This window comes from Paramormyrops kingsleyae, chromosome 1 (genome assembly GCF_048594095.1).
Source record: "Paramormyrops kingsleyae isolate MSU_618 chromosome 1, PKINGS_0.4, whole genome shotgun sequence".
Classification (NCBI taxonomy): domain Eukaryota; kingdom Metazoa; phylum Chordata; class Actinopteri; order Osteoglossiformes; family Mormyridae; genus Paramormyrops; species Paramormyrops kingsleyae.
The window spans coordinates 12,663,650-12,676,019 of NC_132797.1; the positions used below are offsets into that span (position 1 = coordinate 12,663,650).

Genomic DNA, 12,370 nt, shown 5'->3' on the forward strand with positions numbered 1-12,370 from the left:
CAGAGAAGATCCTAAAGTCCACTACAGGCAGCACCGTGCACTGAAGCCCACCGGAGTCCAGGCACTCACCAGGCAGTATGATGTGGACAGTAGCTGAGGGATTCCACTCCACCCCCTCAGGGTAGCACAGCAGCGCCCCATTCCTGTCAGACTGGTCTACCCTGATCTGGCTGTGTGGCTCGTAAACATATTGGGAGATACGAAACTTGGTCCCATGCCGGTCCTGCACCACCAGCTCCAGGAGATAGCGGCTACCATGGAGATTGTCGATTCGCTGTTCTACGTTGACGACTTGCAACAGGGTGAAGTGTCTACAGGCAAGAATGGGATAGTTTGAGCTTTCATTCAGCCAAACTTTAACACAATGGATTAATATAAATGAAATTAAAGAGGAAAAAAAAACATCCTTAAGAAGAATCTCTAAGCATTGTACAGAATATGGATTTTTCTTTATGGACATTTTCTTTATGAATGCTGCACAATGAAGAAACAGAACAGGAAGAGTATTGCCACCGTTGAACTTGGTGAGGACTTCTATAATCACCAACAACAACAACAACAGTAATACAGAATCTACAATGAAAAAGTACAGTCTTGACCAAATCAAGCCTGAACTTTCACTAGAAACAAAAATTGATACATCTTATTTTGGGCACATTACGGTAAGGCATGGGGTCTTGGAAAAAAATGTATATGCTCAGAAAATATTCATGTAAAAGAGGAAGAGGACAATGACAAAAAAAAAACATTGATAGCCTCAATCATAACTGCACTGAGAATGCCTCTGAGAGCCTGAAGACTTGGACAGAAAACAGAAAGCTGTAGAGGAATGACATATGTGGTGGTCAAGAGTTGACAGACTCAAAGGCACATAATTATATAAAAAATAACATTACACTATTTACTAGGGATGTAACGGTATCAAAACTTCACGGTACGGTAATACCTCGGTATGAATGGCACGGTACGGTATTTATTGAATCATTTACAGGAAAAACAAAACTAATGAAGAGACTCGAAAAAAGTGCCAGAAGTGTTTATTAAACAGTTTACATGAACACTGAACATATCAATGGCATACAAATTAGCCATCTATCTGTAAACTTTGTGTCACACCCTGCTCCGTACGATCCCGATGTGTGCCACGCCCCCCTCATTACCTCGTGTTCAACCCTGATTGTGCTCGCCTGTGTCCTATTAAGTCTAGCTTGTCTTGTGTATTTAGTCCTCGTCTGAGTCAGTAGTCCCCAGTTCCGTCATTGTATTGTCATGTGCAGTGCTTTGTTCGTCAGTTTGACTCGATTAAACCCCGTTTGTCCGTATTACCGGCTCGCTCTCCTGCTTCCTTGCTCGCCTGCTGGCCGCTTGCTGACAGAATGACGGAACTCCTAAACAAGCTCAGCGCTACTGGGGAAGGTATCCCCATGGAAGACGAGTTGGTCCAGTGGACGAACTACCTAGAACTCCAAGAGGATCCAGTAGCTCGTCCCTTGATCAACAGGTGTTGGGACCTCCTGCTGGGGAGGTTTCACACCGGTGAGCAACAGCCGCTAATCGAGGTCGGCAGAAACCTCCGGCTACTGAGGGAGAGAGCGGCAATTTGGCTGGCCCCCCTGGGGTATGCCCGCTTGGAACCGCCCCCCGGCTCACCATCTGTCTTCATCCCGGTCTTCCCCAAGACGGCAAAAGCTTCCGCCGCCCGGCGAAAGACGGCCGTCCCCGAGCGCATGACTGAGCTTAACGCGGCTTCCGCCGCTCAAACCCCGCCTCCTCCTACAAGATCCGGACGGCGGAGAAAGAGGCGAAGGGGAAAGGGAGAAGAAGCCGCCCAGACTCTCTTCTTGGGGGCTTGCTCTCTTCTCCCTGCCTGGGACGATCTGCCCGCGGCTGCGCTGTCTGCGGCCGCCGCCGATCTGCCCGCGGCTGCGCTGTCTGCTGCCGCCGCCGATCTGCCAACGGCTGCGCTGTCTGCTGCCGCCGCCGATCTGCCCGCGGCTGCGCTGCCTGCTGCCGCCGCCGATCTGCCCGCGGCTGCGCTGCCTGCTGCTGATGCCGCCGCTCTGCCCGCGGCACCTCCTGCTGCTAATGCCGCCGCTCTGCCCGCGGCACCGCCTGCTGCTGATGTCGCCGCGATGCCAGCAGCTCCGCCTGTCCTACCTGACCCGCTTGTCCTGCCTGCTGCAGCTGCCGCCGCTCTGCCCGCGGCACAGTCTGCTGCAGCTTCCGCCGCTTTGCCAGCGGACCCGCCTGTCCTGCCTGACCCGCCTGTCCAGCCTGACCCGCCTGTCCTGCTTGACCCACCTGACCCGCCTGTCCTGCTTGTCCTGCCTGCTGCAGCTGCTGCAGCTGCCGCCGCTCTGCCCGCGGCACCGCCTGCTGCAGCTTCCGCCGCTTTGCCAGCGGACCCGCCTGTCCTGCCTGACCCGCTTGCCCTGCTTATCCTGCCTGCTGCAGCTGCAGCTGCCGCCGCTCTGCCCGCGGCACCGCCTGCTGCAGCTTCCGCCGCTATGCCAGCGGCACCACCTGACCCGCCTGTTCTGCCTGCAGTCCCTGCAGCTGCCACCACTCTGGCTGCGGCACCCGCCGCAGTGCCCCCTGCTGGCCGCGAGATGGTGGCACCCGCCGCGGTGCCCCCTGCTGGCCGCGTGAAGGCGGCACCCGCCGCGACGCCCCCTGCTGGCCGCGTGACGGCGGCGCCCGCCGCGGCACACCCTGGTGACCAGGAACAGAGGGTGCCTGCTGCAGCTCCGACTGCGGCGCCTGTCCTGCCGGCACCTGAACTGCCCGTCTCGCCTGTCCTGCCGGCACCTGAACTGCCCGTCTCGCCTGTCCTGCCGGCACCTGAACTGCCCGTCTCGCCTGTCCTGCCGGCTCTTGAACTGCCCGTCTCGCCTGTCCTGCCGGCTCTTGAACTGCCCGTCTCGTCTGTCCTGCCGGCGCCTGAGGTGGCCGCGGTTGCGCCCCCTGCTGGCCGTGTGCTGGCAGCGCCCGCTGTGGCGCTCCCCACTGGTCGCGTGCTGGCGGCGCCCGCCGAGGCGCCCCCTGTTGACCGGACGCCCCCTGCTGGCCGTGTGATGGCGGCGCCCGCTGTGGCGCTCCCCACTGGTCGCGTGCTGGCGGCGCCCGCCAAGGCGCCCCCTGCTGACCGGACACCCGAGGCGCCTGCCCAAGCGGCCCCTGCTGGTCGCACGCCTGCAGCTGCCTCCGCTTTGCCTGAGGTGCACACCGCGGTTGCGCCCCCTGTTGGCCACGTGCTGGTGGTGCCTGCTGCGGCGCCCCCTGTTGGCCACGTGCTGGTGGTGCCTGCAGCTGCATCTGAGGTCCCGGTGCCGCCTCCGCCTGCACCCACGCCCACCGAGGCGCCCCCTGCTGGACACATGCCCGCGGCCCTGCCTGAGGCCGCCTCTCCCGTCATGCCCGCGGCCCTGCCTGAGGCCGCCCCTCTAGTCTTGCCCGCGGCCCTGCCTGTGGCCGCCTCTCCCGTCCTGCCCGCGGCCCTGCCTGAGGCCGCCTCTCCCGTCCTGCCCGCGGCCCTGCCTGAGGCCGCCTCTCCCGTCCTGCCCGCGGCCCTGCCTGAGGCCCTGACTCCCTCGCCGTTACCCCGGCAAGGCCGACGCCCCCCAGGACCCCGCCTCTCCGTCTCCAGCAAGGGACGGGGACATCGGCGTAGGGCCCGGGTCCCGCCCGCCCTGCCCCCTGGCTCGCCCGTTCGGCCCCTGGCTGTGGCTCGGTGGCTGCCTGTGGGTCCTCCGGCTCGGGGTCGGCGGTCGCGGCCGGGTCCCCCCCTGGATCCTCGGTGCCGGTCCTCGGTCCCTCCTCCGGCTCCATGTCGGTCGCCTCCGGGCCCCCCTGCTCCGGCTGGGCGTCGGACGGCGCCTTCGCCGGCTCCGGCTGCGCCTCCGCCTGCCGCGGCTTCCCCCTTCTGCCCGCCTGCACTGGTGTTCCCTCCTGCTCCCTCCGTGTCCCCTCCGTCACTCCCTCGTCCCGTTCCCTTGGCCCCTGGGTGGTCCCCTTCAGCTCCCTTCTCCCTCCCGCCTGCGGCCCCTCCGGCCGCTGCCCGTCGCCCGCCTGGGCTCCCTCGTGCTCCCCTTGTTCCTCCTCCCTTTCCGTTTGTCCCGCCTGTCTCTGCTCCTCGTCCCTTTGTTCCTCCTCCGTTCACTCCTGGCCCTTTTGTTCCGCCTGTCTCCCCTTCTGTGTCTCCCTTCCTTGTCTGCCTGTCTGCCTTCCCTGTTCTGTGTCGTCTCTTGTCCTTCCTCTCGTCCTTGTTCTTCTTCTGTGTCTCCGTTCTGTTCCCTGTTTTTGGTTGACGTTCTGCTTTGTTTTCCAGGTCCTGTTTTCCCGGTTCGTCTCGTCCGTCGCCTCTCCTCTGGCGCGCCCGGTGTGCGCGCCTTTGGGGGGGGGTTCTGTCACACCCTGCTCCGTACGATCCCGATGTGTGCCACGCCCCCCTCATTACCTCGTGTTCAACCCTGATTGTGCTCGCCTGTGTCCTATTAAGTCTAGCTTGTCTTGTGTATTTAGTCCTCGTCTGAGTCAGTAGTCCCCAGTTCCGTCATTGTATTGTCATGTGCAGTGCTTTGTTCGTCAGTTTGACTCGATTAAACCCCGTTTGTCCGTATTACCGGCTCGCTCTCCTGCTTCCTTGCTCGCCTGCTGGCCGCTTGCTGACACTTTGAAACAGGAACTTCAATTTTAATAACAAAAAATTATTAAACCATGTAAAAAAATAAAGTTTCAATTTAGTATTTCCATCTCTTTTCCTTCGCCGCTACTAGCAGCACCCGCCATTTCCGCATTACTGGATCTGTAGCGACAACAGATGATGGATGATGACCACGCCTGGGCTGATGGGAATTGTAGTTCCCGCTACCTCCAGTTCGCTCCATTCGCCTGAGCAAACTTTTCTCAGAAGACCTATCGTTTTATCGAGTCATGCGACCACGGTAGTATCGAAAACATTTGCTATTTCAGTACGACGGTATTTACAATACCGTTACATCCCTACTATTTACATCTCTAGATAACTACCTCCCACCGTAATGCTATCTCACGGTATATTAATCCAGCACCATATGGGAAAATGACAACTAAACTTAAACGTAATTCTTAAACAATAACCAGATATATTCAAACTAGGAATGGGCCGATCCACATTTTTTCAGTTTCGATCCGATTCTGATACTGAACTGCCAATCCGATACAAGAGCCTTATATACTTTATTATTTTAATGTAATAAATATATTGTAACGAGACAGGCGGAGAGAAGCGAGGACCCAGAAATGCGAGAAATGCCGAAGTTTAATCGGGCAAGCGATAATACACAGGCGAAGCTTCCCGTGCACTCCGCTATGGGTAGCGGAGACGCGCAGCCCGAGAGCTTCCCTTGGGGCAAGCCGAAGCAAACAAAACCAAAGAGCGGTGAGCAGGGATCGTAGTCGAAGGGCAGGCAGGAAGGTCAGAAGCCAGGGAGTCAATCCGACGGATAAGCACAGGACGGCGGAACACACGGAGGGCAGGACACAGGGAGTCGGACTGGATGGAACAGGTAAGTCAGGAGCGGGTGCGGGAAGGAAGGAACAGAAACAGGTAACTGTGACAGGTACGGGAGATCGGGGAGACGGAAGACTAGTAATCGCTCGGTATAGCTTCTTTTCATCGGCTTAATACTTCGCACTGGCAATGCGTGAGTTCTCCCCTTTTAACTAAGCCGTCATCCACGGATGAAAGAGCTACACCTGTCCTGTCACGCCCACGGGAGGCGTGACATATATATGATATATATTTATACTTTACATATTACTTTTAAACCAGTAAATACAGATGAAAACTGTATGCCAAAAAAAAACTTTAATTAGGCTACTAGAAACATACATAAAACATACTGTTCTACCTCATTTGTAAATCTTGTTTTAAGCATTTTTGAGGCATTTTGCAAGTTAATTTGAATATCTTCCAAAGCAGCATACGCATGTGGCGAATGCTTAAAATGCCTCACAATTTTTCTCCCATTGGCATCAGCTCAATTACACTATATTGTGATGGCAGCCGCTCTTGTATCACAAGCTGCAGCCCAAGCTAGCGACTCCCAAATCATCCATTGCTTTTTTGTCTCGCAGAGTTGCGTGCGCTTTGTTTAGTGGGATTTTCTACTGAATGCTACTCCCACCTCTCAAAACTTTGTTTTTACATAGATTGCAAAACACTGAGTTACAAGTTGTTGTTAAAAGCGTAAAATACTCCCAAATCGCCATCCTCTAATCTCATGTTCTTACACTCCTCGTACTGCGAAGGGTATGCGCATGACGTCAAAACAGGTGGAAGTCACTGCACTCACATCCACAGAGCAGCAAAAATGTGAGTGGCAGTGTTAGCTTTCATCTTTAATGTCGCAAAAAACGCATCTAAAACGGAAAAGAGCTGTTGTGTGATTGATTGTACAAATAAATTTAACACGAAATGAAAGGACTGCCAAAAACTAAATAAGTAAGTGAGTATCGGACGTGGATCGGTCATGTATGACTGATACCCGATCCATCAAATAGGTCTGGATCGGCCGATACTGATCTGAATATCGGATCGATGCATCTCTAGTTCAAACTGTGAGATATTAACAAAACACATAATTCAGTTCCCACTCTAGATGTTTGGCATGACACGGAAACCCACCCCTCATACTGTATACTGGAAAATAACACTTTCTTGTACCCAACAAATTCAATTTCTTTTCTGTCATACAGGAACTCGGGTGTGAGAACAAGGCATGGTGCAGGAACAAAAAGGATGGACGACCCATTTGTGGCTCAAAGAACAAAAACGGGGTTTATTAAACTGATCTAAGTAAAACACAAGAATGGACTAACAAAACAAAGGACCACGAGGGATCAAAAACTAAAAGGGGAAAAGCAAAGACTACAAATCACAAATAACAAAAACTGGGCAGGTAAGCAGTATACAGCTCTAACCTCACAAGACTTAAGACCATCACAATCATCAAACAACAATCAACGAACCACTAGGGAACAGAACAGAAGCAGGGACTTAAATACAGGAACCAAACTGGGTAAAAGGACTAACACGAGACAGGTGAGACTAATTAACAGAGACCAGGAAAACAGGGCAGATGAAACTAATAAATTCAAAAGGAACAAAACAGGGAAACTAAGAACTAAGCAAGGAAACAGAACCCAACACTAGGGAATTATAAACAGGTAAAGACACAAGCAGGGGCACAAGGAGTAAAATAAAAAGACACAAGAACTAGAGAAACATAAATGAAACACTAGGGAGCAAAATACAAAAACAGAGGAGGTGGGATCACAGGACAAGGATCACAAGCAACCACATGCTCAACACATTGAGCCATGTGGCCAGACAGGAAACAGGGGAGAACAAAGACTAACATGAAGAACGGGATGACCAGCGACACCTGCTGGCCAAACGGGGAAGGGACACAGGGTGGGACAACAGGGGCTGATCCTGACAGAACACTACTCCTCAGCTCCACCAGGACATCTCCTCCAATCCGAAATACATTGTTAACATTAAGATGACACACACTCAGGTGCCTTACCCCAAGTTCTCCTGATTGAGCTGATGCATGAAGGCCTGCACGATAGGCAATGCCACTCTGGAACTCATCTGCAGATTTCCAGAGACGTTGCATTTCAGGTCGATGGAATCCTTGCGGAACGCGCTGAAGTCCATGTTACTCACATTGATCGTCTGTGCCCAGTTTACAACTGGGTCATAGATGATTGAGGATGTCGATTCATAATTCTCGCTTTCTGCATGGGCATAAATTATGGGGGGGATGGGGGGTTGTAGCCCCCCCAATAAATCAAAACCAGCTAATACAACCCCCCAATAATCATGTTTCCACCGTAATGGGTGGAGACTTCAGCCCCCACAATGTTCCAGCCAAAGTTACGCCCTTGGCTGTCTGGCAGCTCTCTGAAGTTCTCTGGCTGAAGTTCCTTGTCCTGGTACAAAGATTTGTCACCAAGGCCACCCCTATCCCCTTCATAAAGCAAAAATTGTAAACACCAGTGTCATAAAATAAAATAAAACAAAATAAAATAAAATGTGCTACAAGGGAACCATAAACAACTATTCCATAAGTGGTTGTATTGTCCTATACCTACATGGTATTTCTTTCATTTTATCTACCTATAATATGGTCTCAGCAGAAACATATATACATATGACACATGCTGAATTCTTTTAACCAGAAAAATGTACCTATATACACCAAAACATGAGCAGATTAACTGGACCTCCATGCAACATCTGATCTCCACAGCATTTCACTCCAACACTCAAAATGAAGAGGTTAATGGATTTTGTTTATGTTAAATACAAGCCATGCTGGATGATCTTTCCCAGAGCAGGGCGAACAACAGTATGGTGTGTCTACCTTGTTCGTTGTCTCGTTGTTCAGCGCTCCCATTTTCTGGAGAGTCCATCTTCATGTAATTCAGAAACCCAAGCCTGCGCCCGTTGTTTTGGAAAAACAACATTATGAGTTTTTGGCAAGAAGAGAAATAAATATTACTTTGCATAGAAATTAGTAAAATCATGAAATGTATATACAAATCTACATCCACAGCAGGTAACACGATAAAAAAAACAAAAGATGTGGCTTCGTCTGTGAGGAAGTGGAGCCATCTAATGGTAGACTGGAATACTACTGCAAGCTCTAGAGAATCTGAAGGAGATTAGCACTCCTCACGCCTTAAGGCAAGCTTCTGGGTGTGCTTAGGTCGCTCCCAGCTGCACAGCACAGGGCATTTCTCAGTGCTGTTAATAATATTTACTTCCACAGCCAACAAAGCTAGACTTTGTATATAAAAAAAATAAAATAAAAATTATACAGGACACACTTTACTGATTAACGGGAATAGATATTTTCACTTCTTGCAGTCATATAAAACTATCAAACCAACGGGAAACATTTAAGAATTGTATCTACCCTTCTAGATAGTGGGGGTCTTCACTGTACAGGCATTTATTGTTGGTCTCCATGTGTGTTAGTCGCGTGTAGTCATTGGGGTAAACGTAGGACAGGTGGACCTTGGAAGTGGGGGGTGAGAGAGACACAAGAAGGAAATAGAATAAAGCTCTGCTTTAGTTGTCAGTAGCATGCCAAAAGAAAAACTCGTTAAAAATGATTAGGGGATCCACTGAATACCAGTCCCTATGGGGTGTCAGCAAGTTTTTATATGTGTGTATGTATATATGTATGTGCGTGTGTGTGTGTGTGTATGTATATATGTATGTTTGTGTGTGTATGTATATATGTATGTTTGTGTGTGTATATATGTATGTGCGTGTGTGTGTGTGTCTATGTATATATGTATGTTTGTGTGTGTATGTATATATGTATGTTTGTGTGTGTATATATGTATGTGTGTGTGTGTATGTATGTATATATGTATGTGTGTGTGTATGTATATATGCATGCGTGTGTGTGTGTGTGTATGTATGTGCGTGTGTGTATGTATGTGTAAATACGTATGTGTGTGTGTATATGTATAAATATGTATGCGTATGTGTATATGTATAGGTGTGTGTGTGTGTGTGTATGTGTGTTCCCCAATGTTAAATTTTAGCATTCTGAATTCAGCGTTGGGGAATTGTGTTGCCTGGTCTTCAGCAGTAATTCGCAGAATTGCAAAGTTTTATCTATAAGAACATTACAGGGGAAGCCACCTGTCTTTCATATCAATTCAGATTTAGACTTAACTGAAATGATGCTTTGGAGATTATGGTGCAGAATTTCCTGTCACACCAGCACATCCAAAACATTGAACACTGAGCTCATTGGACCTCTCCCAGCTATTCATGATGAACAAATATCAGAACAGCCCACCCACTGTTTAAACAGGACAGAGACTTCCACAAGAGCCATGACTCCCTGGCAGTCACTCACGAGGGTCATACTTACAAACTCAATGCCCTGATACCTCTGGAGAGGGTACCCCTTGATGAGGTAGGTGGGACTGTAGGGGCACACAGGCAGGATGCCACGCAGGTTTGACGCGCTCATCAGCGGAACTGCAAGAAGGGAAGCTCCGGAGGTAACGGCGGCAGATGCGGACTGAATGCGAAACGTCACAAGTGAACATCCTCTTGTCAAGACAGAGGACGACTGCTGAATTAAGTTAGATATGACATGCATCTGATCCAGCATTGAAAACAAGGGCCTGCTGTTCAGGCTGGAATGTAGACGTCACAGAGCTGGTTACCATGGTAGAAGGAGTCCCGCGGGTCTTCTCTCAGCATCTCGGCGCCATGGCTGGAGACCCTGGCATACGTTCTCCAATGGAAGGAGCTAGCAGGTGTTTGCGGTATGTGGCTCACCTCGTGCAGCTTCAAGTCGGTCTCATCTGGAAGGGCCAGACAGGGAACACGAACGGATACCAATGTCAGCGTCCATGCCAACGGCGATGCCAATGCTGACTGACGTGCAGAACGATTGCAGGGTGGGCGCGACAGTCACCATCTTACCGATGTACATGGATATGTGTTCGGAACCAATGATCTCAAATGGGGCGCTGTCCTGATTCAATCGCCACTGTCGAGACCAGAACTCCGTTAGCGCCCAGGAGCCTAGACCCGGTTTTGTTAATCTGCTTTTTACTACAGCTGTCTAGTACAACTGTTTACACAAACCTCTTTTCCTCCCCACGTAGAATACAATAATCAAATAGAGATACTTTATTCATCTCCATTGGGAAATAGTCTTTTCATCTGCCCCACCTTGCTCTCCAATAGAAACATATACAGTTAAGAGCAAGTTTTGGGGTCACAGCGCAGGGCTGAGCAGGGTCCAGCAGCCCTGGAGCAAGTATAATTAAGGGCGCTGCTCAAGACCTCAATGGCAGCATTAATCTACCAGCCATGGGATTGAAACTGGCAACCTGCTGATCATGAGTCTGAACCCGCTGAGCCAAACAACTATAAAGTTTCCTTGAAGTCATTTGTCCTAAGTGTCTTACTCAGGAGTTTTAAACAGATCCATGGCCTTGTTCACTGTGATTCCTCATAGACATACTTGACCCTGGATACAGGTATTTGAAGAGCATGAGCGTATAATTAATTGATTGATCAATTAATAATTAAGTAAAAATAATTAGTTTAGGCCAATAAAGATGACAGAACATTTTTCTTAATTTCTGCAATTTTTCACGGGTGATATGTGATTTGTAACGATATCTGTCTGTTATGGTTGCTAATAGATGAGGCAAAGTGAAACATGACCAGTGTGACTGGGCACTTACTGCTACTTCCAAGTGGTCCGTGCCCCTGTCGTTTTGCTTGTGGATGACTTCAAAGAAGTAGAAATCCTCTGCAGACAGACTGGATGGGCGCAGAAACACAATGATAAAAATGACATCACATTCATTTCCCCACCATGAAGGATGGCCTTGCAGGTACATTCAGTGCTCCACTGTAGCAAAATCTCTGTTCACATGCAATCTGTGTCAAAAATTATATGTCACATTTATGTTTACATTAGATCTTATTAATATACAGCCACATCTCTGCAAAACCTGCTACATTTTGCACCTGCAAATATCAAATTTTTGCATTGGTCGGCACTGAGCTGTCTTCGTTTGTGCTGTCATCCAGTTACATGCAGACTGGGACTGTAAATCATGCTTTTAAACCATATACTGTACAGGGCTCACAGATGGTCTCAGGACACTTGCTTAATTTTGTAAAAATGCTCCAAATTAATTGATTTCAAAACAAAAGTCAATTGACAAGCAGTGTTTAAGCAGTGACAAGCTTAGGCTCCACCACATCCCAAAGATGCTCTATTGGGTTGAGATCTGGTGACTGAGGGGGCCATTGTAGTACAGTGAACTCATTGTCATGTTCAAGAAACCAATTTGAAATGATTCGAGCTTTGTGACATGGTGCATTATCCTGCTGGAAGTAGCCATCAGAGGATGGGTACATGGTGGTCATAAAGGGATGGACATGGTCAGAAACAATGCTCAGGTAGGCCGTGGCATTTAAACGATGCCCAATTGGCACTAAGGGGCCTAAAGTGTGCCAAGAAAACATCCCCCACACCATTACACCACCACCACCAGCCTGCACAGTGGTAACAAGGCATGATGGATCCATGTTCTCATTCTGTTTACGCCAAATTCTGACTCTACCATTTGAATGTCTCAACAGAAATCGAGACTCATCAGACCAGGCAACATTTTTCCAGTCTTCAACTGTCCAATTTTGGTGAGCTCGTGCAAATTGTAGCCTCTTTTTCCTATTTGTAGTGGAGATGAGTGGTACCCAGTGGGGTCTTCTGCTGTTGTAGCCCATCCGCCTCAAGGTTGTGCGTGTTGTGGCTTCACAAAT

The 12,370-nt window shown here is 49.9% G+C and overlaps 1 protein-coding gene across 4 annotated transcripts in view; it reads right to left on the reverse strand.

The window, feature by feature from the left end:
- Nucleotides 1-12,370, reverse strand: part of LOC111845649 (beta-1,4-N-acetylgalactosaminyltransferase 3-like) — a 63,058-nt gene that overhangs the window by 11,861 nt on the left and 38,827 nt on the right. For all 4 annotated transcript variants that reach the window (XM_072709828.1, XM_072709834.1, XM_072709838.1 and 1 more), the window contains exons 8-15: nt 11,281-11,359; nt 10,508-10,574; nt 10,246-10,386; nt 9,945-10,054; nt 8,970-9,070; nt 8,415-8,488; nt 7,572-7,785; nt 70-311 (exon numbers count right to left, since the gene is read on the reverse strand). In XM_072709828.1, coding sequence (XP_072565929.1) covers nt 70-311; nt 7,572-7,785; nt 8,415-8,488; nt 8,970-9,070; nt 9,945-10,054; nt 10,246-10,386; nt 10,508-10,574; nt 11,281-11,359 — 1,028 coding nt within the window. The remainder of the gene's footprint in view (nt 1-69; nt 312-7,571; nt 7,786-8,414; nt 8,489-8,969; nt 9,071-9,944; nt 10,055-10,245; nt 10,387-10,507; nt 10,575-11,280; nt 11,360-12,370) is intronic.